The sequence below is a fragment of the Anguilla rostrata genome, chromosome 5 (genome assembly GCF_018555375.3).
Source record: "Anguilla rostrata isolate EN2019 chromosome 5, ASM1855537v3, whole genome shotgun sequence".
Taxonomy (NCBI): domain Eukaryota; kingdom Metazoa; phylum Chordata; class Actinopteri; order Anguilliformes; family Anguillidae; genus Anguilla; species Anguilla rostrata.
The window spans coordinates 53,889,350-53,916,623 of NC_057937.1; the positions used below are offsets into that span (position 1 = coordinate 53,889,350).

A 27,274-nucleotide genomic window follows, 5' to 3' on the forward strand; every position below is an offset into this window, starting at 1 on the left:
CCAATCCAGAACTGTAACAGCGCCAAGCTGAATAAAGCGTTCTCATCGCCCGCGTTCCGACGACCCGTTTCGAACGAAGCCTGACTCACGGCCAGCATCGCATCGCAAACCCTGACAGATGCTGGCCGATTGTTTCACTCTCATTTGAATGTCGAACGCGATCCGTCGTGTTCACTTACCGCTAACGTGTGTATCGGCATTAATATTTCATCGCGGCATGACAGAATATGCGCAGTACTGAAACAGCTCCGACTAAGGAAATTAGAAAAATCAGTAAACATATGTCAAATGTATTTCTGTTGACTTTGCATGACCATGTCCTTAATTAAAAGAAAAGAAAAGAAAGAAAAAACGAGCACAGTGACTCACATTGGCATGAAACCAGGCTGTATTCTCAAGCCATCGAGCTGTATAAAGCTGGCTATGAAGACAATTCACTCAGCGTAGCTTGAATGGGGATGTCGCAGGAATATACTGTATGCCTTAACAGGGAAATGAACTAGCGGTGTTCTGGTTATTAGCCGTGTTCTTTATCCATTATACTGCAAGTATTCCACTCTGAATCTCTACAGGAGACACATAGGATCATTACTGTGAACTGCCTGTGTGCTGGTGTAGGAGGATGACTGAGTGTGTGGAATGCAAATCGCCAGCAAGGAATGCGGACATCAGACGGCACAAAAGAGCACTTTCTCATCAGCACCACTTTGCCTTTTCTTACTGAGACGAGAGCGAAAACCAGATGCGCTCTTGCTGCCTATTTAATTTTCACACAGAGATAGCCCAGTCAGGGTGCTCTGTGGTGTTTTGTACTGTGAGAAAATCTGTTCAGTCCTCAAATATCACCTGGTCTGGCTTATTAGGGAGCATAGTCAGGCTGTGGCTTTAAAATGCCTGCTACATATAGACTAATGCCTCTCCCTGGGATTATACTGTTCCATAGTTCAATGAGTTCCCTTACACTGCACCTTCTCTCTCTCTGAATGTGTGTCTGCGTGTGTGTCTGTGTGTGTGTGCGTTTGTCTGAGCATGTGTGTGTGAAAGTGAGTGTGTGTGAATGTGTGTGTCTGAGTGTGCTTAAGTCAGTGTATGTGTATGTGTATGCATGTGTGTGTGCGTATGTTGTTTGTGTGCATGTGTTTGTATGTGTGTGTGTGCGCATGTGTGTTTGTGTGTGCGCGTTGTTGTATGTGTGTTTGTGTGTGCATGTGTGAGTGTGCGCATGGGAGACCATGGTGTTTGAGTGTATTTGTGACATTGTGATGTTTAAGTGCTGAATAACCCTTGGTCCCACTCAGCATTTATCAGTGGCAAGAGAGTGCTTGACTTGGTGGCCCCTGAAACCCCCCCCCCTTCCAAAAACAAAAAAAAATCTAACATTTGTAAACCCTTTGGGGGGAGGGGGGGGGGGGCACAGTACTGGATCCTCGCTCTGTCAGTGCAAGTTAAACGCTCTCTGATAGCTCTCCCCTGGGCCTCGTCCCCTGCAAGCGTTCCGTTTTTCTCACGTGCAAACGCAGCTGCAGTTCGCCTCTGTTCTCTAATCAAATCGATGCAGTCTTCTTCTCAAACGCTTGGATAACAGGGACCGTAAGACCCGGCTGATTTATGACCTCAAGCTGTGACGTATTTTTCTTTCAGCTGGCCAAGTCTTTGAAAGGCTCGCTCGCTTTTAAGTGTTCTTAAACTCTGTAATGTTCCTTATATTTTCTGCTGCCTCCTTTATAGCCGTTAATGTCAGGATATTTTAAACCAGTGCTCATTTAGAGTGGTGCCTGGTAGAGGCTTCATGCCTAATTAAACTAAAAAAAAAAAAAAAAACTCCCAGTTGTAAGCAGACGTTTTTTGCATCATAAAATGTTCAATTATTGTGTGTCATTTGTTTGCTTTAGTAGAGACCCTTATCCATGGCAGCTTGCATTTCTTCATGTAATTTAAATTATTTATGAGTAGTAATAGTAATATTATATATTATTAATATTCAGTAAAATTTCATGATTTTGCTCTCATGGGCTGCACGTCTCTCTTCATCAGTCAGGTTTGATCCGCACATCAGAGGAGGAGTTCTTCATTTCCCCGCTCCCCGAGCACTTAGCTGCAGAACACAACTACAGCGCCCCTAGTGGACACCACCCGCACGTGCTCTACAAGCGCTCTGCCGAGCAGCGTATCCATGGCAGCGCGGTGACCGCGGACACCTCCAATCCGGCCAATCCGCACCTGCGTCACCACCGCCACCACCGGCATGGGAAGCCACAACACTTCTGTGGACGGCGCAAGAAATGTATGTAAGGGAACTTCCTGTTGCATCTGCTTTGAAAAATTAGACAGTTGGTATTTTATCGATAGTGATTTTCTTTTGAAATATATTTTCAAAGAAAAGTGTGATAAAAAGAGTTTTTAGTTAGATAATGCAGAAATTTGCTGCTGTGATAAATCCTATTGAGCGACTAAGTGGGTGCTGGATGCAGTTTAGGAAGCTACAGTCAAAATGGTGGCATTATGGGTTGTTTTGCAAAAAGGTACAAAAGTATAAAGTGCTTATCTTGCAGTATTTTGGCATGCATTGTGCATCCCTACACTGAGAGCTTATTTATTTCACCTTCCACTATGTAGTTTTGGAAGGTACATACTTAGTGAATGATTGTGAAGAATATTTATCTATAGTCCAGGACAGGAATCACGTGTGAGTCTACTCTCAAAGCATGTCACTCTCTCTTGCATCTGTCTGCAGATGCTCCCAAGCCTCCTCCGGAAGATCGGCTCGACATGCCTGATGAGCCCGAACCTGCAGGCAGGGGTAAACGCTCGCCTATCCCCTCCAGCACGGTGGGGGGCCTGAACGTGGAAACGCTGGTGGTGGCTGACCGGAAGATGTTGGAGAAGCACGGCAGAGAGAACGTCACCACCTACATCCTGACCGTCATGAACATGGTGAGCTCTGACCCTCCTGCAGGGTTCTGTTTTTCCATATTTGTTTTTTTTTGGGGTTACTGGCATGAGATTATTCAAATTCAAATATTTTTAGTACGGAGCATTCTGGAGAATAAAGCAGTGCTTCATCAGTGCTCTGGACCGTGTCAGAAAAGATGTGAAAGATGAAGCAATATTGACAAACACGGCTTAAACAGACACATATTGTTAGGAAATAGGGCATTCCCTCAAATCTGACGAGTTAGCATTGAAAAGCACAAAACAATTTAATAATTATTTTATTATTCCATTCACAATCAGGGCACTCTCAATGACCTGGCGGCAGTGATATGATGTTAATTTTATAAGCTTGTTTTCTTATTTACCTACAACTAATGTGTAAGGGAAGCTGGTGTATCAAATATTGCAAATAAACAAAGAGTGAAGTACATAGAACAAACTGTAATATGGTTTGATAAACATAGAGATTTTTGCTTGTGGGGAGACAAAACCAATCTAAACTAAAACGACATGTTTATTTGACATCATACTTTTATCCAGAGCAACTTACAAGGCTTTCATGGCGATATGCAGATAGCATTTAAGCATTTCATCTGAGAAGCATACAAAATGACAGATATAAAACAGAAAATAACAAAAATGAGGAATGCTGTGGTATCATAAAAGAGGTAGAGCCAAAACTGTTATAAGAATATTTGTAGAGGCTAAAATGTTCTGGAAAGAAAACTTTCATTCTCACCTCACAATATATATTATTGTATTATTATTTTATAAGATCTGACAAAAAAGAGCTGTAATTCAATATTGAGTCTACCTGTAGGCTGATAGTGCTTTGCTTTTTTGCAATAGGTTTCCAGTCTCTTTAAGGATGGCACCATTGGAACAGATATCAACATTGTGGTGGTCAGCCTTCTGCTTCTGGAGCAAGACCCGGTAAGAAAAAGCTATTAAAAATGCACCAATCAAATAATTCATATTGTATGAACAAGTCCAGAAATAGTGAATTTTTCAATAGATGGATATGACAGTCAGATGGCCTTTTACTCCACAGTGCATTCATGCCAAATGGCTGCCATGATCCTTGATCTAGCTTAGCACATGTTAATGATACCTGTCAAGCATATGGTTGGGCTACACCTCTCTTTATTAACCCATTATCCTGCATTCTCTGTTTTGGTGTGCAGCTGGGTCTGTCAATCAACCACCACGCCGACCAATCCCTGAACAGCTTTTGCCAGTGGCAGTCCGGCCTGGTGGGGAAGAACGGGAAACGGCACGACCACGCCATCCTGCTGACCGGCCTGGACATCTGCTCCTGGAAGAACGAACCGTGCGATACTCTGGGTAAGCCCCTGTGTTGGGGTGGAGGAGGCAGGACGGGTTCCCATAACGATGATACCACGGTTCCTATGGTTACTGCCGCCCAACCTGTCGGTGGAGCAGGCCAGGGATCTCAAGGTGGGCGGGGCCGTGGGGATTTAAGAACTGTGAGGTCATGGATTCAGCCCGTGGGCGGTGCTCTGTGCATCACTGCTCCTCCCTCCACCAGCCTTGGCTCCCTGTGCGCAAAAGCTGCTTTGGATGCAAGTGGCAGCTAATCCTAATGAACCGTGGAACAGCTTCGCTGAGCAGGCATGTAGTCCTGGGCCTGTGCGGTCAAGATGATGCACGGCCTACTGGATGGCACTTCCTGTTAAAGCATTGGACCCTTTTTCACAGTGCTGTGTCTTCTGGTCCAGCTGGCTTCAGAGCCTCCCGGGGGGGGAGTGAGCTGGATGGGTGCCCCTCCCCTCAGCACGCAAGAGTGACTTATAAACTAATAAACTACTCGTGCCATGACTGCGTTGTTTATGCTCTGAACTGACAATGCGTACGGCGCCATAAAGCAATGACATGGCTGTGCACATAGATTGGCCGTGTAAAAAACAACGGTGTTTGGGAGGGGGGGGGGGGGGGGTATGGGGCAAAGGGGGTGTTTAACGTGAAGAGTAATAAACACCAGCGCCTCTCTCCCGGCTTTCTCTCTGCAGGCTTCGCCCCCATCAGCGGGATGTGTAATAAATACCGGAGCTGCACTATAAACGAAGACACCGGACTGGGCCTGGCCTTTACAATAGCCCATGAATCAGGACACAAGTATGTAGTAAACCACCTCATTTGACCGTATATTTACATCTGCTGAGGGGAGGGGGGAGGGGGGAGGGGGGGGTGATTTACCTTTGCTTAGTTTTAAACGCTGTTATAATGGCGTCCATTACTCTGATATTAATCCAAGCACTTTCTTTTAATGATTTCATAAATATCCCAACCACTCTGTGTCTCCAAACTGTTTTTAGTGGGATGAAATACAGCTGCTACCTTACAGAATGTCAAATGCATAATATAATGTACAATTTTTTTTTAAATATCCTTTTTGGAGTTTTACCTACACTGTGTGCTTTACTGTGTATTGGTTAGAGAAGTTCCCAGAAGGTTATAGGTTTTAGTCTCTGGATGGATTCACTGGTACAGTACTCTGGAGCAGGTATTTCTCATAAATGGCAGTGGAACGTATCTGGCTGTATTACAGGACAGAGTTTAAGATGAAAGAGACCAAACCCTCCCTGGGTCATGGTGTCTCCTATACAAATCATAACAGAAAATATTCTATTGTCATTTATACAATGCCCAAGAAATAATGATTAGGGAACTGGTTTTGCAACATATAGCTAGTAGGTAGTATGATTGAAGGTGGGGCACTGCCATTGCACCCGTGAGCGAGGTGCTTATGCTGAATTAGTAAATATCCAGCTGTATCAATGGATTGCATGTGAAGAATATAAGCTGCGCTGGATAAGAATGTCTGCTAAATGCCTTAAATGTAAATGCAAATGGATATTAGTGAAATAGGAAACTGGAGCAGTCCAATCTTTTAACACGGCTGACCCAGTTTAATGATGTATTTGACAGTATCCTGACACAACCAGCCCAAACAGAGCTCATACGGGCCTAATAGCAGTGATGTACAGCAGATACCAGGTTTCAAATTTGCGGTCGAGTGCGGATAAAGTAAAGGAAAAAATGGGATTAGTTAAAGAAAGGAAAGAATTGGAGCATGGGTAGCTATGATTTGATACTTATGACTTATATAAAAATAAATGAAGTAGGGGGTGAGCCAGCTGAAAGGATAAATTATGCTTGGAACAATGAAATTCCACAGACAGATATTACTTCATCTGCTCTGTGACACTGCATGAGACCAAAAGCACAGCCGTGGCAGATTATATTCTGTTTGTTTTCATGTTACCATCGAGATAAGAAAGAGATTATATCTGATTTTGTGTTACAGTGCATAATTTTTTTGATCTGGTTTGCATTTTCTCAGCACAAACCAGAAATAGCCTGTTCTGGAAAGACCAAGATGGTAGCAGAAGATGTCAGCATGTGTGCGTGTGTGTGTGTGTGTGTTTCGGTGGTTGAGCAATTTATTTCATACAAATTATTACCAGAATATGTTCACTGTTCAACAACCCCTCCTAGCCAAAATTTTAACTGTTGACAACTTTCTGAATGTACAGACTGAATGTGCAGTAATTTGAAACCATTTTAACAGTACATCGATTATCACATGTAATATGTGCATTCAATCATGTTAATTTCCAGTGCATGCATTACATTTTTTACATTTGGCAGACCCTCTTATCCAGAGTGACCTCCTTAGATTAATTTAAGGACAAGCGTCAAATGAGTGCACTAAGGGTGACTGAGCACTAGGTACAGGAAAATGGCAAGCATTTCTGGGCTGAATGGCCTGTTCTTGTCATCATGTTATATACGTTACATTATGCTATGTTATGACTCATAATTAACTTAAGAGAGAGAGAAAACATTTTCAGTAGGACTAAGCAAGAATCTGTGAAGTCAAATGACCTGGAACTTACTTTATACATCTAGTTGAGGACTTGGGCTCATTTACATATATTTTCAAATATTCATCAACTAAAATTAGACAAAAATCTACGTCCAGTTTTATATGTAGTGTCCTGACCTGGTCTCAACCCTGTGTGTTCTAGTTTTGGGATGGTCCACGACGGAGAGGGGAACCCCTGCAGGAAAACGGAGGGGAACATCATGTCGCCCACGCTGGCCGGGAACAACGGCGTCTTCTCCTGGTCCGCCTGCAGCCGCCAGTACCTCAACCGCTTCCTCGGGTACGGCCAATCGCAGGCCGGCATGACCGCGCAACCGAGCGCAGATTCTCATTCCGCCATATGATCGCTTCGTAAATGTCTCTCACCGATCGGTCGGGCACTTACTCCGGTTTTGCGTTCTCTGCGAAATGGAGAGTGATTGACGGCTAGAGGGGTGGACGTCAATTCCATTCTAGTTCACTCTGTTCAGGAAATGAACTCTAATTCAGATCATTTATTTAAAAAAATTAAAATTATTTTCCTGAATTGATTTGTAAGGGAAGTGACCGCAACCCTGGTGGCTAAGGCCTTAGATGCAGGTTGAGTTTCTCATTGCAGGATCTTGTGGGGGTGACTGTTTTGTTTTTTTTGATGATACTTCATCATAATGTCGTGGGGTCTGTTTGCCATCATCATTACATTTCTTTTTTTTTTCTTCTTCTTCAAAGCCATACAGAATCCTGCAGGATTTCTTTCTTAAATGGGCAACGCATGCTTTTTTTTTCTGTGACATTGAATCCTATTGGGATTCTGTATCCTTTTTTAAATCGGCTCTGTGTTTTTTTTTTTTTTCACAGTACAGCTCAAGCCTCTTGCCTAGTGGACGAGCCCAGGCACATCGGCCAGTTTAAATACCCAGAGCAGCTCCCAGGCCAGCTGTACGACGCGGAAACCCAGTGCAAATGGCAGTTCGGCTCCAAGGCAAAGCTCTGCGACCTGGAGTCTCTCAAGGTATCGCGTGGCGTGACTGATTGATTCAACATTTCCGTCACACTTTGAGCAGTCTTTTACAAAGCGTGCGTAATTCCTCAATTGCCACTGTGTAACATCTTTATTAATCACTCGTGTGCGTTTGTGCAATGATTTGTATCGCAGGGTTGACCTTAAGGCAAGTGATGACATGTTTTAGTTCTTGACTGAGAATGAATTTTTTTTTACAAAACAGGTGTTATATAATTAATCAAAAAGCATTACCAGAGTTATTCATAAGAATGTTCTGCCATGTTAATAAACGCATTATGAAGATTTCTTGCGGGCTTAGCACAGTACACTTAATCCAGAGTGTGACCATTTTTTGCACAGCAGATGCAACATCCTGACCATGAGGTCCAGTGATGAACTACAACATTTGTACACCAGTTTAACCAATACTGCATCATCTTTAAATGGACCCTAGGTCTGCCTTTCCACTCTAACGTCATATGTAACTGCATGCACAAGTGAAGCTTTAAATGAATTGGATGTGGGTCAGAATGAAACCTGGGGGTTTCAGTTTAATTTTAGCTAAGACGACGCACCAGTCAAACGACCTTGTTATTGCTGATGTGCTGATGTCTCTCGCTGTCTGTGTTTATGTTTATGAAGAGCAGGTTCCTGTTACGACCCCTCTTTAAAATCACCACTAAATGGTTTTCATTACACAAACATCCAGATCGGAACATTTCTCAAAATGAGACATTGGACAAAGAGACCCGGGCAGACCTGCCAGCACAGCAGTTCTTCTCTCTCTCCTCTGGCGCCGAGGCATCTGTTCGTATCAGAATCCACTCGGAGCAGTTATTAGGCATGCATGGTTAGTTTGGAATATCAGCACGTACTGTGGGGAGCAGATTTAGGATTAGCCAAGCCCGCTTCCTTATCCTCCCGACGCCCTCCTCCATCTCTTCTCACATCTAAAACTGACAGCTTGAGGGATTTCTGCTTTAATCGTCCAAGATCTCGAAAAACTTAACACCTAAAGGGTACGTTTAATTGAGTGCCACCTTTTCATTCAATCTCCACTTACGACGTGATCCTAATTTGGATTACATTTTTTGGGGTTTGACAGCAAAATATCCTTCATTCCCTATTAAATTTATTTGTCCCTGCCTTGCTTTTATTTTGCAAGATGTCCCCTGCTCTGTTTACGTAGTACAGGATATGTTGTGCTCACTAATTTTCCATTTGTTCTGTGCTCTTTCCTTTTGAAAGCTTGGTGACCCACCCCAGATTTGGGCACCAGACAGATAAAGTAAGAAACTTATAAAATAAAATAGACATAATAAACATAAGATATCCACACCACATGTCCTGGTGGGTCCCAGACAGGACAGACCCAATTATCCATGCATTCTTACAGAGTCAGTCTGCCGCTCTGGATTAGTGCTGTGGGCCTGGCTTTCTGGTCGCTCTTCATCTGCCAGATCCAATCGGGCGAGGGGCCAGAATGGCACAGAATAGCTCAGCTCTCGGCTCTCAGGCCCATATCATCACAGTCGTTTTTTGGGAAGGAATGAAAATGGCACTCGTATTGCGTGTTGCGCATTAGAAACGCGACAAATAGATCTGAGAACTTTTTTTTTTTCAATGAAACGACCGTGACTACTCTTGGTAGCCGTGGCAGCAGGGAGGTGCTCTTGCGCTTTAGGGGTATCCCGTGAGGAGAAGCAGGCGCTGGGTTAAAGGGGCGCCTTTGTCTTGCAGGACATCTGCAAGTCGCTCTGGTGCCACCGGGCAGGGCAGAGGTGCGAGACCAAGTTCATGCCGGCCGCGGAGGGGACGAGCTGCGGTGCAGACATGGTGAGTGAGAGAGAGAGAGAGAGAGAGAGAGACAGACAGACAAAGGAGAAGGTAACTCAACTTTTACGTCTGCTCTACTGTATAACAGTGTGGTATGTGTTCTGTGCTGTTACCGCAGTGTTATTGGATCGCTCTACCTTCAGTACTCAGCCTGTCAGAATCACACCTGAAGGCCTGAAATGCTGAACTCTCACTCTGCCAAACCACATGTTCAAACACCACACCACTCTTTTCATTTTCCCATTTCCTCTTCCTTTTCTTCTCACTGTCCCCCCTCCCCGCTGTTCCAGTGGTGCCGGCGGGGGCAGTGCGTGAGGTTCGGGGATCGCGGTCCACGGGCGATCCACGGCCAATGGTCAGAGTGGTCAAAGTGGTCGGACTGCTCCAGGACCTGCGGTGGAGGGGTGAGGTCCAGGGAGAGGTCTTGCAATAAACCCAGGTAATGGACACAGGACTGTGGCCGCAATGATAATAGTTCAGCCCCTCTAGCCCCTCCAGGATTGGAACCTTTTGGCCTTCAAGACTTTGGGGTCCAGTGATGTTGGTCTTACAGGGATAGCTTCTCTCACACAGTTTCACAAACTTAATCACTGCTGTTGCCAATGAGGGGGTTCTGGCCAAATTCAGCAGCTAGCTCTGTCGCAATCACAATCCTTCCATTTCCATTTGGGGCAGTGTTATAGGTATAGCTGTGTAAAGATAGATTTTATGTCTAGTGATACTTTATATCAGGGCTGCCCAACCCTGTTTCTGGAGATCTACTGTCCTGTAGGTTTTCATTACAACCCTAACAAAGCACACCTCACTCAACAGCTAGAGATCTCCTTGAGCAGCTAAGTAGTAGAATCAAGTGTGTCAAATTAGGTTTGAACTGAAAATGTACTGGACCGTAGATCTCCAGGAACAGGGTTGGGCATGTATACAGAAGGATATTTACGGACTTACTATCTAGGATTTGAACAGCCTGGCTTCTAGTTACAAATCTAGATCCCTACTCATTACTGTTAATTGAATCCCTGCTCAATTTTAATATCTTGTCTGGACTGTGACAGTCTTGCAAGCATCTTGATTCTGATAATTATTTCTACAAAAAAAAAAAAAAACTGGTAGATCTCCTATAATGATGATTATAAACATTGGCTGTCCTCCTGTGCGCTCCAGATGCTGTGCTGTAATATGTGGCTGCGAGCGCTAGCTGCAATTTGTTAGCTTGTTAAAAGGCATCATCTGTCAGTGACTCAGCAGCATGTTAAGTTGAAATCCCTTGCGGTGTTTGGCCACTCTCAGAATGTGGCCTGGCACACGGAAGAGTAAATCTTTCTGTTCCTCACCGTATGCATGTGTGTGCGTGTGTGTGTGCCTGCATGCGTACGTGTGCATGTGTGTGCGTGTGTGAGTGCCTGCATGCATACGTGTGTGTGCGTGAGTGTGTGTGTGTGTGTTTGGATGTGTGTGTACATACGCATACATGTGCGTGTGTGCACGTGTATGTGACTGAGCTTGCACATGCATCATCCTACAATTCAATCAGCCGAACTGCTGCATGTGCTCCTCTGAGGAGCATGGCATTATGGGAAGGAAAGCTGACAGAAAGGCCCTGATGATGGTCTCAGAGTGAGATGGAATGTGGTTCAGCCCGAGCTCTCTGGAAAGTGGTCTTGCTTTTATAAAACGATCCAGCCGAGCTGTTTTTTGTAATGCGTGTGACTGTGGAAGGGTACACCACGTACGTTTTCTCGCGTGATGCGGTCAGTGTGCTGTCTGTGAAGTTTACCTTGTTCTTCAGCCGATCAAAGGGAGAAATCTAGGTAATCAGTTCGAAGGCTGCCCATATGCTGTGTGTTACACAGTATTTTCAGTGGAAAGAGTATATTTCTTTATGTAATTGGGGATAAATGTCATCTTCATTTCTGTTTCTGGCACTGAAGAAACTTTTGTAGTGGGATCCACAAAATGCCTCATGATGTTGCGTGTATCAGACCATGGGTCCAGCTGTTGGGAATTGGAGTCCTTGTTCCCATACTCGTTGGACCTAATGGAGAGTGGGCAGGGTTTCAAATTGATGCTTAATTAGCGTGAATCAGCCAATTCCCCATCCTAGTTATGCCCTCTGGATCCCTTATCCATATACCAGAGGACACCAGAGGTTCTTGTACTTTTAGGCTTCTGTAGTCTTCTGGGTCAAGCTCCTTCCCATATAAAAGTCATGACCTTGAGGTTGTAGTGCTGAATACCACATATGGCAATGCAAGTGTATGTCTGTGGAAGCACAGTTTCTCGCTATGTTGGCTGCAGCTGAGAACCTGATTGTGTTAAACGTTTTAAGAAGGCAATGTGTGTAAAAAGCCAATCACTGTGAGTAACATGATGAGGGACAATAAAAGAGGAAATAAACAAATAAAGCGGAATCAAGCCATTAACAACAGTAGTTATCATAAAAAAGCCAGCTCGGTTGTTTATTCTATTCAGTAGATATCAGTACTTGTGTGCATTAAGCATTATATGATACATTTTCTTTCCAGAGGACACATCCAGAGTGATTAAAAATTTTAGAAATTACCACAAAATGGCAGTTTCCCCTGCCATCAGCAAAGCAGCAAGGTTCTGGTTACTGGTTGAAGGCCAGTTTCCTAACAAGCGCACTCAAGTGTGTCCTTTCTCACAGGCCCCAGTACGATGGGAAGTTCTGCCAGGGGTCCAGCCGCACGCACCAGCTGTGCAACGCCAAAACGTGCCCCCCCGGCGCGGTGGACTTCCGAGCCCAGCAGTGCGCCGAGTACAACAGCAAGCCCTTCAGGGGCTGGTACTACAAGTGGAAACCCTACACCAAAGTGGAAGGTACGGCCAGTGGGTGATGCATCGCTTTAATTATGTGAAGCGAATCCCGTTTAACGCGTGACATAGCACCTGCCATGAACCGGCACCGACAGCATGTTATTACAGCTTATAACAAGCGTTGAACCACTGTTGCATAATATTCCGTTCATTTCACAGGGCACACTTGGAAGATTAGTGTCTCAAGATGATTACCACTTGTGTTATGACAGTGTTAGGGCTTGTGTAACAAGCTGTAATATAGGTTTTATACAATGCTTATAACAGGGCAATGTTGGCTTTATGGCGTTTAGTTCAGGTAAAAGACGAACCTGTAGTTGCAACTTCCTATTCCTGTCCCTAAACCTTCCCTCTTTCCTTCCATGCATTTAACGGCCCATGGTCATGGAGGAAAGCAGAAGCAGGGGGTTTTGCTGACAAAACTGCCAGTTTGTGGGGAAAATCAAGGGGCTGAAAAACAAACGCTGTAAATTGCGCTTGTCAAAACAATTTGATACGACGATTACTCAAGTCTGACCTGCTGGTCTTGCAATTCGCTCTCGAGTCAGTCTTCGTGAATGGGTTGTTTCCCTTGCACAAAACCACTTCCGTTTTAATATTGGAAAGGCTTTTTTGTGTGGCTTTCGCATATTGCGATGCTGAAAGCTGGGGGCTCATGACTCCCGGGGAGTGAGCTACATCGCTGATTTGAACGAGAGATGCGTGGCCACCTGTTGTCACACAGAGAGGATGACTGGGTGGTTAGGGAGCCCTGGAGAGAGAGAAAGAGAGAGAGGGGGGGGGGGTGGTGTCTACAAATTAATCCTTAACACTGCAGGGCTTAATAATGATTCACCTCACTCATTTTCTGTTGTCTCTGGAGAGAGTGAGAGAGACCTGGTATCTTACCTGAAACAGATCCGTTGTGCAAGCATTGTTCTCCGTTTACTGTCAGCCTGTCAAGGAGGGCTCAGGTGAAAAGGCTTCTACGGTTCATGAAAGACCAATTGTTTGGCGGTAACAATGGCTGCATTGGGGATCTCCTGCAGCGGTGTGCACAAGTTCCCCAAAAGTGACATGTGAAATCTGCTTCAGGCGCATCAAGTCTTAGCTCACTCTGCGCTAGAAAGAGAAGAGAAGGATTCTGGACAGGAAATATACCTACCTTCAGGACAAAGGGGTGTTTCTGCTCAAGGTTAAGGAAGAAAAGACTGCAGATTAAGAGAAGACTGCAGCTTTGAAGGCTGAACCACGCTTTTGGACAGTTCAGTTATATCACAATACGACTTAAGCTGCACTTTTACAGCTGAATGCACTGGCAGCTTTCAGGGTCTTAGACATGTCTGTAGTTGCTATTCAAATGCCTCCTTCACTCCGTGGCCCTTGTCTGTTCATTGGAAGAGAGAGAAGAGAGAGCGTGCAGTATCATCTTTCTGACGGAAGGCTTGAGATCCAGGCCGTCAGCCGGTGTTGACAGGCATTAAGGCCAGGGCTCTCTGCCTGAAAGGGCTCTCTCCCCACTCATCTCAGTGGAGGATGAACCAGGTGGTTATCGCTGTGTGTAAAGGCAGCCCGTGGCCACTAGGGGGAGACGCAGAGTTTGTACCAGTTTGCAATTTGTAGTTTCAGTGCCATCCCTGTAAAAACAGGCCCCGGTGGTTCTGGATTGGAGGACTGACAGTGTTTTTTCTCTCCCCACAGCTGAGGACATCTGCAAGCTTTACTGCATCGCGGAGGACTTTGACTTCTTCTTCGCCATGGCTAGCAGGGTGAAGGATGGCACTTCCTGCTCGGACGTCAGAGGAGATGTGTGCATCGATGGACATTGTGAGGTATATACACCACTTCTGACACAAAAACAGAGAGAGAGAGAGAGAGAGGGAAGGGAAAGAGAGGAAAAGGAACAAAAAAGGAAGAGAGGGTGATGTATATATTCTTTCCAACCAAAACCATACTGATACATGTCTTACTGCAGCCAGTTGGATGCGACCAAGTCTTGGGGTCAAAGGCGACTCTGGATGCCTGTGGAGTGTGCAAAGGGGACAACTCCACCTGCAAGTTCTACAAGGGCCGGTTCCTCCAGCAGCACCGGGCCAGCGGTAAGGGTCACCTGCCCCTGTGGTACAGTGATACAGGGCTGTGTCACACACTGTGAGATCACCGACTCTCCGTCAGGACAATGAACTCTCTCTTTCATACATCTTCCTCGTTATTCTTGTTCATTCCCTCTGACTTCCCTCCATCCTGTCCTTCTTATTTTCTCTCATAGTCTCTAAATTACTTCACCTTAAGCTTTGTTTAGCTGACAAAGAGTTTGCTGCCAGAAATCCCTTGTATCGTGATTGACTGTAATGAACACATTCTGAAATACTCTTTCTGTCCCCCTCTCCATAGCGTACTATCCCTTGGTAACCATCCCAGCCGGGGCCAGGAGCATCCGTGTGCAGATGCTGGAGGCCTCCTCCAGCTACCTGGCCGTGCGCAACCTGAAGAGGAAGTACTATCTGACGGGAGGCTGGACCATGGACAGGCCCGGAAAGTTCCGGTTCGCTGGGACCGTGTTCGAACATCAGCGCTCCTTCAACCAGCCAGAGAGTCTGCAAGCTCTGGGACAGACCAATGACACGCTGGTATTCGAAGTAAGACCCGCCTCCAGCGGCTGTTTGATGCAGTGTTTCATACACGATGAGCAGAATTTTGAAATCTTCCCTGCATTCAGTTGGAAGATGTTGCAAGGAAATTGGGACAGGTCATGTAGCGTGTGATCTTTTTTTAGCTTCGTTAGTTAAAATATTTGCTGTAGAATCTTGGACTAATTGGCATTGGAAAAAAATACAGTGGAGACAACCATCCAGTTAAGCGCTGCAATAATTCAGATTTAAGGAGACTAAACGATGAGTTATTTTAACTGTGAGAAGCATCTTGGGTCTACTTAAGAAAGCTACTCTGGACTTATTTTCTTTTTAATTGATTCCTCAGAGAAACACTGGGTTCTAATATAACACTTGCATCTCAGGCCTTTAGGATAAAATATGTCTGTCTTAGGTGCACACTATTCGCATTATCATGGTACTTCCTAGGACAAAGAAGCTTAATTTTTCGAGAAAAGTGCAGTTGTCAGAATATTGTCAGCAGTGGCATCTGGTTGTCACTTGGGAACAGCTTTCATTGACAAGTACCTCTGGTCTTGTTCAGTGTTTCCCTTTTTGAGCCCATGACCCAATTTTACAATGGGACCTGATTATAGTGAGATTTGCCAGCTTTCATGTAAGATGTAAAATTGCTGAACTTGCACCAGTGAACAGATATCCTGTCATGTCATTCAGTCTTCTGAGACCCCCCCACGTGCAACATTTCTACAGTGTCGTAGTAACGTAAGCAATTCTCGACAATGTTGCTGCCATATCGTGATGTATTTGAGGACTTGCTGTGAAGCTAGCTGACCTGTGCTTGTGTGAGGATAATCTTTCCAGGTACGGTCCATAATTACAATGGAAAAGACATTAGGAAAGATTTAAGCATTGAGATTTGAGCAGCAGGGCTCTGAGTTTAAGAGGAGAACGGGGGATTAAATGAAAGCTTGTAGACTGGAATGAGACATAGAGGCATTTTTGTCTGCCATCTCTGGCTGTGAGTCAGATTGAAATATATTTTACCTTTTTGCCTCTGACTGAGTTAATACAGACGTGTTACTGTGATAATCAGAAACAGCATTTTATTGCTCTTATACTGTCTGCCACAAGCCAAGTTTGCAATACTATAGGGGTTCATCCTATGTACAGGCTTTCGTGCAGTACAGGTCGCAGTAGGACACAGTAAAAGGGTGACAAACCTTGGTCCTGGAGAACTAAAAGGTCTACTAGCTTGTGTTACATACCAACATAGATGCAGGAAACATAGGGGGCGACATAGCTCAGGAGGTAAGCCCGTTGTCTGGCAGTCGGAGGTTGCCGTTCAACCACTCTGGGGTCTCAAGTGTCCTTGAGCAAGACACCTAACCTAACCCTAACCTAACCTAACCCTATGCTCTGGCGAATGAGAGGCATCAATTGTACAGCGCTTTGGATAAAAGCGCTATATAAATGCAGTCCATTTACCATTTACCATGATGAGTTAACTGTGTAATCAACTGCTCAGCTTCTTTAATTGGTCAGTTAAGTGCAATAAAAACTATTAAAGAGTAACAATGAGAAATAACAGTCCCTGCGGCTCTCCAGGACCAGGGTTGACCACCTCTGTTAGTGTAGTTGAGTGGTGGAGTGTTAGCATGTTAGCAGCCAGTAGCTAATCTTATCTTTTGCAATTGCTTGCCTGTGATTCATGGTCTATTTTAGAGTGTGATTAGGGATTGGGGCATGTTAGATGTTTCTTGAGAGGAATTTGACAGTCCTGTGGAATCCGGCGTTCGCACCCCTTTCCGTGGACGCGGTGAGGGGAAATTCTGCGCAGTCTGTGAGTCAGAGCGTGTCCGCGGTGAGGGCAAATTCTGCGCAGTCTGTGAGTCAGAGCGTGTCCGCGGTGAGGGCAAAGTCTGCGCAGTCTGTGAGTCAGAGCGTGTCCGCCGCGTTCCAGTGGCAGTCGTCGGCGGAACCAAGTGTGGATCTGAGGGAGGCGTGAGGTGTAAATCTTCCCCTGGAACGTTTACCTCTGGCAGGACCAGCTCTCCTTTGGCAACACAAGACAGGTGTGTGGTGTGACCCTTGGACTAAGTCAGACATCATTGGACAGGGGGGGGGCAGCGGGAGGCCTGGGGGGGTCCCGTGACAGTCATAAATTTGGAGCAGACTGCACGCTAATGGGTCGGCCTGCTGGTCTGCACCTTGTGGAACCCACCCAGGACAGTAGTGCTGAGGAAGCTCTGGCACTGTGTGTGTGAACCATTGTGAGGTTCACATCCCCATGTTTTCCAGCCCAGAACACACTGCAAACAGCCCATGACACCATATCAGATTCAATTAAGTTCTCATAGTGCCAAGGGGTTGTGCTGTCTGCTGTCTGCTACTTGTTAAACACAAGAGAATGTGTCGGAGATGGAGTGGCTTAATTTTAACAGGTCTCCTTACTTTTGTAGATAACATACAGTATATTCACAAAAAACATCAGATGTGTTTGTGTACACTCGGTCTGTGGTCTGACTTGCTTTAATTGTAAGTGAAAGTTAAGGACAAGTGTTGACTCAATACAGGCATGTATTCACATTTCCGCTGAGGGTATTGGTTTTGTACTGATGGAAGAGCAAGCTGGTGGCATTTTTTGATGGAAATACATGTGAACATAAAATCCGAGCTATAAGGCATAGCGTTCAATCGTCTGCCATTTTAACTAATAATTTGAAATTCATGCCTGAAGCATTGTTTCTTATGCATATTCCATTTCTATGAACATACTGTATATTTCTGCATTTCAAGTAGAAACTCTGTGTTGTTCAGGAGGGAACAAAGGGCCATTTGAGTTGGAGGCAGGTTCTCTACTCCATTTGATTCAGTCCAAGCCTGCCGCCTGCGATTTGGGGTTTGGTCTGCTGGGTGGTCGGTGTACTTCTTCATGGTTCAACCACTGTGGAAGTGCTATGAGACCCAGATGCAGAATCTGAACAGAACACACAAACACACACACACACACATGCACACACAGGTGTAAAGCTTACACTGATATGGTGTGTGTGTGGGTGCCTGTGTGTGTGTATGTGTATGTGTTTGTGTGAGCATGTGTGAGCGTGTGTGTGTGGGGATGTATGTGTTGGTGAGATGTGGGCGTGTGTGTGTGTGTGTATGTGTGTTGTGGAGCATGTGAGCTGTGTGGTGCATGTGAGCATGCGTGTGTATTTGTGTGTGTGAGCATTTTATCACTTGGGTGGTCATGCACAAGTTGCCTTTAAATGAGGTGCAGTGTGGTGAATGGCCATGGCTCCTGCCAGGCTTAAAAACAGAGAGTGTGATGGAGGTGAGAGTTCTCCTGTCTGTCTCCCTCAGATCCTCCTGCAGGGGAGGAATCCGGGCGTGCTGTGGGAGTACACTCTGCCCAGGAGTGACAAGAAGCACACATACACCTGGAGCCTGGTGCGGTCCCAATGCTCCGCTCAGTGTGCAGGAGGTGAGGACCATCTGTGTGTGTGTGCGTGTGTGTGTGTGTGTGTGGTAGGGCTGCGGGAACCCAGGTCTATCAGAGTGACTTTGTAGGCTCTGAAAGGTCTCCCCTCTGCCTGTCAGATCCCCCACCCGCTCCCCAACCCCTCGGCTAGGCTGCGGCAAGGCCAGAGATTTTAATCTGGGTCAATAAAGCTTTTCTACTGACTGAGCTCCTCAGGTATTCTTAATCTACCCAGCAAAGATAAGAGAGCCAATGGAAAAAAAACAAGAACACACACCAACTGCTAACATTGTTTAGCACCTGAAGATGGCTTTCATTGCCTCTGACTGGTTGGTGTATTACATTTAACGAGCTGGCTCGGCCTTGTGCTGCTCTGCTGTGGGGCCAGTGTTGGTGTGGGGAGAGCACTTCACGAAACTGCCTTAGAGTCCAAACACTGGGATGAGCTTTTTAAGCAGCATTTTATTGATAGAGGTGCACATCAGTTAGGAGGGCAGGGGGATTAAAAACAGAGATAGTTATATATTAAAAAATGCAGTGGTATGCTTCAGCATTAACATTAAAATGATATGAATTCTTGAAGAATATTAAATATAAAAATGTAATAAATGTAAACATGACCCAGACTGGGGTAAGCTGTCTTGTGATGGGCTTCCCAGCCCTGGAAGTCATCTCCATGAAGAACTAAAGACGAATTTACATAATGACTTTCCTTCAACTGTGTTTCCCCTCATCGCATATTCTAATATCATTTTTGAGGAAAGAGGCCTTGCCAGTTTGTCAGCAGGAGCACCTCGATCCGGAAAAAAAGAATAAGATTTAAAAACCCAACTGTCACTTTTTTCCCTGCAGGGCGGATATCGACGAAAGCCGTTTGTCTCCAGGATCAGCGCGCACAGGTCAACTCGACTCTCTGTAGCCCTCAGACAAAACCTGCGGTGGGGTCCCAGCTCTGCAATACCCACCCCTGTCCAGCCCAGTGAGTCTGCCGCCTCCCCGCCTGCCAGTCAAATTCATCTGCGTTTCAAATTCAAACACCTTCGTTTCTCTGTGAGGCCACATCTTGCCTTACTGATTGTACTGCCTTCAGAAGCACAATTATTCCTGTGCATACAGGGAACGTTGAGCCTTCCTGAGACATGCTGCTTGTGAGATTAAACAAATGCACACTCAAGCAGAGTTAGCGCAGTACTCTCTCACATGCAATACACTTGTGGCAGTTCAAGGGAAGTCAACATTGTTTCAACATGCGCTCTTGTTCATGATATTGTGGGAATAATATCATGGAATAATGGCATTGTGGAAATTTATGCACGTGCCTCAGATGTTGGTTGACCTACAGGAGGGAATGACGTGTGGAAGGAGCACATTTTGTGGACACTCTGCTGTGGGCAGGGACCGTGCTCAGAGCCTCCGAGGGCAGCGTTTCATGCCCAAAACAAACAGCATTAACATACCCTCCAGACTGGGCTAGCCCGCCCTAGCATTCGTCCTGGATAGAGGGGGGCGCTGGCAGGCGTTCAGACCCGCAGCTGCTCCTGGCGCTGGGGCCTGCTGCCCCTGCCTGAACACTGCGACAGCGATACGCTTCAGTCCGCACGCGAGACGTGCAGGTGGCCTGGGACCTCAACCTGAAGGTGGAACAGGCCTTCAGGTTACGGCTGCAATCTGTGCACATGCTGCCCTGTTTCCATAGAGACAAGCCCGGTGTTTAAGGAATGCTGTCCGTCCTCTTGATAACGAGAGAAATAGGAAGTCCTCTAAATTCGGAATTTGTTTCCAAATTGATATTTAATTTTTTTTTGTCATTTAGTAATTCGGTTCAGCTCATCAGGGCAAACAGAAAAATCCAATAAACAATGTGCTTTATGGTAAAATAATAATCACCAAATCGCTGGAGGCTTCCCTAAAACCCACACAAAATTAAGTCTATCAGTTTAAAGTAACCTGTATGGCAGATGGTCGAAGATAGAGCCAGTACATACTGTACATGTAATGTATCCTGCTGTTAAAACAACATTTTAGAACCAGTTTTATGGAAAAACATGAATGCCTGGAAACATCTACAATGCAGTCAAGCAAAGTTAAGAGACTAGACTCTTAATGGTCGTCATAAAATGTGTCCTGGAGAATGGTCCCCCTGGAGATTCTCCGGTTGACCGCAAGTAGGCCAGCAAAGAAAGATAGTCATGTAAACCCAAATATCCTAATATCTCAGGGCAGAGTACGGTTTTAGCCCTGAAAGAGTTCACCTTGATTTAGCATGCTGCAGATTCAAATTAATAGTGGTGAAGACAGTGTCATGTATTTAAAAGCCTTGAGACACAGAGCGAGAGAGGGAGGGAGAGGGAGAGAAAGAGAGAAAGGACAAATAGCTTTTCCTTTGTAGTCATCTAGCTTTTGCCCTTCACTTCTGTCTGCTTGCTACGATTATGTGTGAGAACTGAGAAGCGAATAGAAAACCACAAGGCCTTATGACTGGTATGCTAAGTGAAAAAGAATTATGACTATATGTATTGCATCCAAAACATGACAAATCATGGAATAACACACTGTGTAATTGAACTAATCCTGTACTTGAAAGGAATCTATCTCTGGCAACGATCATTTCCAGTTGCTGACATGGTGCCTAGAGTGATGCATAGTTGTCTTTCTGGAAGATTAAGTCCCAAGTGTTGAAAGCGTTGGGCTTTTCAATCCCTGTAAAGAATGTGTTGGCCACTGTGATAACCATCACACACACACATACACACATACTGATACCATCTTGTAGTGTTATGTTTTCTTCAACTGTGGAGACAACATAGTTGGGGTCAGGGCCATCTATATCCCTCAATGATGAAACAAAGCCAACCAATATCCTTTTCATTTTAAACACAGCTTTGCAGTACCTGCTGTTTAAAAGCAGCCATTCTAATACCATCTGAGTAATATCACCACTCTGAGAAAAAATAAATAATAAAATAAGAAAAAGATATTAATGGCCTTTTGTATGTCTCCTTGAGAAACTGAGCTGCCATAAACAATTCCCCCAAAATATACATTGAAAAAAAAACTTGCATGAACTCCAGACCCCTAAAATAATAGAGCCTTCTTTTGTTTTTGATGAATTGTTGGGGGGGGATTTATGGGTGATGAGGAAAAAAAAGAAAATGATGAGTTGAAGGATAAAGATGAAAGCCTTCATGAACACTTCAGAAAAACTGCGCAAGTGTGCTTTCAAAAATAGAAGAAAAGGAACAAGATTCTTTGAGAAAGTGACAAAAAAGCCAAAAAGAAAGCTTTGTTTATTTTTCCAGAAAATGTTCATTGAGAAGATCATATATTTTTCTTAGAGAGAGAGAGAGAAGGAGAGAGAGAGGGAGTGAGTGAGTGAGAGACCGTACTGAGCCAGGGCAGGATTGGCCCCCTCTCTGTTTTGGACAGGCAAGGGACCATTCCTCACAGGGGCCACCAGCATCTGCTTGATGATGTGGCACCAAACCACTCTGGGAAAATCTCTTTTCTGCTAATCTGGAATGCCACTGGAAATGGAAGACTTACGAATGAGTCATTTTGCAGTAGTTTTATTTCCTTTTATCATAAAAATAACGAAACTGTGGTTGGTCCTAATAGGTAGAGACATATTTCAACATTTTTTATTTTATTTGATTTTATTTGGTGCTGGAAAGGCATGGAATTATCACATTTTTTTGATCAACTGAAATAAAATGATTAAATGAATGATCATTTATGCTCTGGTAGATTTAATTGAAATCAGTACTGTTGACAGCGCATAGCAAAACCTGAGTCAATTTGTATCGAAATACGCTTTGTTCATTTAAAGTTAAATTTAAGTTTAAAATTAAAGTTAAGTTTAAAGTTAAAAAAAAAAAAGTTAAATGAATACAACAGTGGTTAAAACTCACGCTACCTTCTTTTGCTGGCATTATAACTCAGACTACATGAGGGCATGAAAAAAAAAAGATTGCTAAAACCAAAGTTTCACATTAACCAATGTGGAACTTTGGATTTAGTAATGATTTAAAAAAAAAAAAACTTGTGCTTACGCCCTCATGTAGTCTGGGCTATAATACCAGCATAAGAAGATATTTACTGTATTTGATTCAATCCATGGCTTGCTTCCTCCCTTAAATCAATTTGCCATTTAGTCTGCCAAGTTAAAATTAATTAGATGAAAATTGACCGTTTGAAGAGAGAGTGTTGAGCCAAGAATGAGTCGGTGCAGAGGTAGATATAGGGCTTGTCCTTCTGGTCCATTCATGTCAGATGGCTTCCTTACCACACTACAGTCAGAACACTAATTTACACGAATCTCTCTTGCTGAAACAAGCTATAATTCTGAAGCAGCTCTCATTTCTTGGCAACAGAGACTCCCACGTACTTGAATAGCGCAACTATCTGGAAAGCCAAACGACGGTCCACTAAGTGGAATCGGGTTGAGTGGGGGTGGTGAGTGGGTTGGCAATGGGTTTGGCTGCAAAGAGGGCAGCCATTGGCACTTGTTAATTCTTATCCCTTTGATGTTTTGGTACACACTGTATGCGCATATAGATAGATGGAAACTATTTTGATGTATAGATCAGTGGTTCTCAGCCACTTGGGTGACCATCTGTGTATGCTGGTTTTTATTTCAACCGCAAGCGCAATCCCATAATTATTTACCCTCTTAGCCACATTATATCAGAAATAACTATGCATGCCTTGAAGAATAAAAGTCCCATGTTCACATTGTGCTTGTTGTGCTATATTGCAAATAGTTACATAAAAACAGGTAAAACAAAATTACTGATCAAATTAAAGACCAAGGTGAATAGGCTCCTGAATGGTGAAACTGTGAACACAGTTTAACCACATGTGCTCATAACCTAATGAGGACCCTACTGATTCACCGCAGTTTTTAATATGATCAGTTTAAAAAATGTTACCTCTTTATGTAATTGTGTACAACATAACACAATAAGGTCAATGTGATTGTGTAGTTATATTTTTGACCCTGATGCGGCTATTACGTCAGGTAGAAACGAATAGTTTGTATGGAATCCTGAAATGTGTTTCACGGTAAAGAAAACAGGCTCCCACACTTAATTTCCACATTTATATTTTATGTTTAAAGCAGCAGTCTGCTCAAACAGATTTTGGCATTTCGCTTTCTGTGCACACATGAATAACTACTGACCTGCAGCTACTGCAAACCTTTTTAAACATTTGGAGTTTATCTCTTTCAAATCCCTTTGGATGTGTTGTACACTAAACTCATAATAATGAGAAAACTGTGAATATATAGCCTAGAATACTAACAAAAAGTAATTCACTGGCTACTTTTCTGGAAATTTTGCTTTCGGTCAGTGAACTAATGTGCTTAAATCAACCATGGTTCACCTGATTTAGACACTTGTGCACCGGTATGCAGTCCAATGACCAAAAGCAATTACTACAGGCTAAATGCTGTCGGGTTTGTGGTTTACCCTGTGCAGCAGTTCAGAATGAAGTCTCTTCGTAACCGTATGCGGAGCGTTTGGTGTGACGGGCCAGTGTGAGGTTAGCCTGTGTAAATAAAGCAGAGGATGGGGGTCACTGTGGGTCACTGTGTGTTCTGTCTCCCCCCCCCCCCCGCAGCTGGGTTCCGGGCGAGTGGGGGGCGTGTAGTCGCTCCTGCGGGGGCGGACAGCAGACCCGGCCCACGCGCTGCGCCCGCAGGGTGTCCTATCAGCGGCAGGAGGTGGTGGAGCCCTCGCTGTGCCCCGCGGCCTCCCCGCCCCGGACCCGGCCGTGCCAGACGCAGGCGTGCCCGCCTCAGTGGAGCTCGGGGGCGTGGTCACAGGTGAGCTGCCCGCGACTGTCCGCTTACTCTCAGCGTTGCATTACGTTTTCTTCTACATAGCCCTGGACTTGCCACAAATACCTTTACTTTTTAATTATTTATCTATCTTTAGATTTTTTTGTCTTACATTTATAGAATATTATTATTATTATTCACATATAAATATTATTTTTACATATACACCATGCAAATTATGTAATAGTCCATTGTCCTCAAATTCTCTTTTTTCATATTTATATATTTATTAATTTATTCAGTATTATGAATTTACAAATACTTCTTCAACACTTCAAGTGACTACAAAAAGTAGGTGAGTTGGGAGTGGATCTTCTCATACTCTCTCGCTTTTAGTGTCAGTCAGTAGTAGCATCAGACAGTATTGCATTTTGTGATCTCACAGAACATATATCCCAAATACAGGTGCCCATTAAAAATGACCTTCCTAACCTTACCCTTCAGAATAAAACCCAATGGGAAGGACCCAGAGTCATGAACATGCCTATTTTCTGTTATGGATTATAGAGCAAGGCGAGGCTGTTCAGGTTTACTGCACAGGGAGAGAAAGCACTGCCCCCTTCTGGTAATCTGTTGAAATTCATGACCACTATGCAGGATTTTTTTAGCCTTGCTGTGGTCTTGCTTACAATCGTAGAGGTCTCCTCATCTGTCTTCTTCCCCCCCACTCAATCCTGAGTCCCCAACCGAGTCACAGACACGCAAATTCATTATAAACTGCCAAAATTACTCCAATGAATTACTCGGACTGGACATTACATTGTGTGGTCGAGATGAAATAAGTTATAAAACTGGACATTCTGGTCAAAAACCCGGACGTATGGCAACCATAGCTAGAGGTAATATTACTCCCAGGTATAACAGAAAACAAGTCAACTCTGTGTCACTTCTCATCCCCTTGGTGATGAAAAGGGGACGACGCCGCAGAAGAAAAGCAATTCCAGGGTTGGCTCTAGTTCTTGAAAGAACCCTGTTGGCTTGCCTTTTTGCCCCATAGTATCTGAGCCATTACAGCGGCTAGCTAGCGACAAACACTCTGCTGCTCTGTAGCCACACCCACCCCTCCCACACAGAAAAGAGCGCCATACCCAGAAACTTCCCAAACAAATTTTAGAATAAAAAATACAGATATGCCTTAGTGTGGTAAAAAAAAAACCTGCACAGTATGCTTTTAAATAACATTGTTTAGCCATGGGTGCAGACGCTGCAGATAGCCATCAAATATATTTTTATTATTTTGATACGTATTTTTCCGTTTTTACTAATCTGCATTAAATCTGCTTCCGTTTAAAGGGAAACAGTTGGATGCCTGGCTAATAAACTGAAGCCAACCCTGACAGAAATACAGAATATTGTGATGCATGGATGTGTATATTGTGATATTTTTTTTGCCTCTGGGCAGAAAGAAGCAAATTGTCAGCATCGGATTTTTACTGTAATCACAAAACATCCACATTTATATTTGTCTGCATGTGCACATTTCTACATTAGAGCAGAGAGATGTATGTGTGCTGCACTCAGAACATACTGTGATCGGCACGTGTTTTAACTACGGTCCGCACGTGGTTTTCGTGCGTGGGAATGGGAGGCGCGGGTCTGTGCCTCTCTGGATAGGCTCTCTTCTCGCTGCGAAAACGCGTGTCAGGCCTCTCGAACATGTGTGAGGAGAGCGGGGCTGCAGGAGAGCCGGCTGATGGCGTGTCAGGCTGTGACAGCGAGTCATAGCAGAGTGACAGACTGACACACCTGCTCAGCAGCTGCACTGAGATTAGAGATTTTTGTGTGTGTGAGTGTACGTGTGTGGGTGTGTGTGTGTATGTGTATGCGTGTGTTTGTGTGTGTGTGTGTGTGTGTGTGTGTTTGTGAGTGTATGCACATTTTCACAGTGTTTTGGTTCACTGTAAAACTAAGCCAACTTTATTTGTGCTCATTATGTAGCTTCCATATGAAGAGTTCAGCTGGTTCAGCTGTGAATGTTGTACCTTTATGTTGTACCTCGGTTTTTGGTTAGTGAAAAGCTGTTTGTGTCTGTGTCGGGTGTTGCGTGTGCGTGTGTGTGTGTGTGTGTGTGCGCAGTGCTCTAAGACGTGTGGGCGGGGCATACGGAAGCGCACAGTGTTCTGCAGGAGCGCGGACGTGGGGGCGGAGGCGGTGGTGGTGCTGGACAGCATGTGTGAGCCTCAGCACAAGCCCAAGGCCCAGGAGACCTGCGTGATACAACGCTGCCCCAAGAACGACCGACTGCAGTGGGTCCCCACTCCCTGGGGAGAGGTAGGGATACAACACACACACACACACACATGCACACACACACACACTTGTGCACACACACACATGCACGCACACACACTCAGACACAAATGCACACACTCAGTCACAAACGCACACACACCTACACATGCACACCCACATGCAGACATACATGCACACACACACGCACACACACACTCAGACAGACACAAACACACACACGCACACACACACACACAAACAAGTTAACAGAGCCACAGCGGTTCAAATAATAAATGCCTTCTTCTGAAGCGCATACTGATGACTGTAAAAAACACATTCATTAGAGCTCAGGGAATATTTAGTCATAATCCTCAATTTCATGTGCTAAAATTAACATCCCCCAAGTCTCATAGCTCTCTTATGTTTTATAACTTTCTTCCTCAGATTATGCCCTTGTTGAGCATAATGTGTTTAATATATGCCCTTGTTGAGCATAATGTATGTAATGTGTTAGCATTTTAACTATTTTTACACTGGGATACTGGCTTTTATTGAAGGTCTACAGGGGCTTAAGTGTGCCCTGAAGCTGTATTAGTCTGGGTTACCGTTCGTGTTTTGACGGCTGACCCTCGCGCCT

The 27,274-nt window shown here is 44.6% G+C and overlaps 1 protein-coding gene across 1 annotated transcript in view; it reads left to right on the forward strand.

Moving 5' to 3' along the window:
* LOC135255698 (A disintegrin and metalloproteinase with thrombospondin motifs 18-like) overlaps window positions 1–27,274 on the forward strand; it is a 41,764-nt gene that overhangs the window by 9,926 nt on the left and 4,564 nt on the right. The window contains exons 4-20 of the mRNA XM_064337214.1: window positions 2,035–2,284; window positions 2,735–2,934; window positions 3,784–3,867; window positions 4,119–4,278; window positions 4,965–5,070; window positions 6,987–7,124; window positions 7,682–7,835; window positions 9,567–9,662; window positions 9,953–10,101; window positions 12,328–12,500; window positions 14,178–14,308; window positions 14,452–14,575; window positions 14,871–15,115; window positions 18,449–18,569; window positions 19,419–19,545; window positions 24,186–24,390; window positions 26,482–26,676. Of these exons, the coding sequence (XP_064193284.1) occupies window positions 2,035–2,284; window positions 2,735–2,934; window positions 3,784–3,867; window positions 4,119–4,278; window positions 4,965–5,070; window positions 6,987–7,124; window positions 7,682–7,835; window positions 9,567–9,662; window positions 9,953–10,101; window positions 12,328–12,500; window positions 14,178–14,308; window positions 14,452–14,575; window positions 14,871–15,115; window positions 18,449–18,569; window positions 19,419–19,545; window positions 24,186–24,390; window positions 26,482–26,676 (2,658 nt within the window). The remainder of the gene's footprint in view (window positions 1–2,034; window positions 2,285–2,734; window positions 2,935–3,783; window positions 3,868–4,118; window positions 4,279–4,964; window positions 5,071–6,986; window positions 7,125–7,681; window positions 7,836–9,566; window positions 9,663–9,952; window positions 10,102–12,327; window positions 12,501–14,177; window positions 14,309–14,451; window positions 14,576–14,870; window positions 15,116–18,448; window positions 18,570–19,418; window positions 19,546–24,185; window positions 24,391–26,481; window positions 26,677–27,274) is intronic.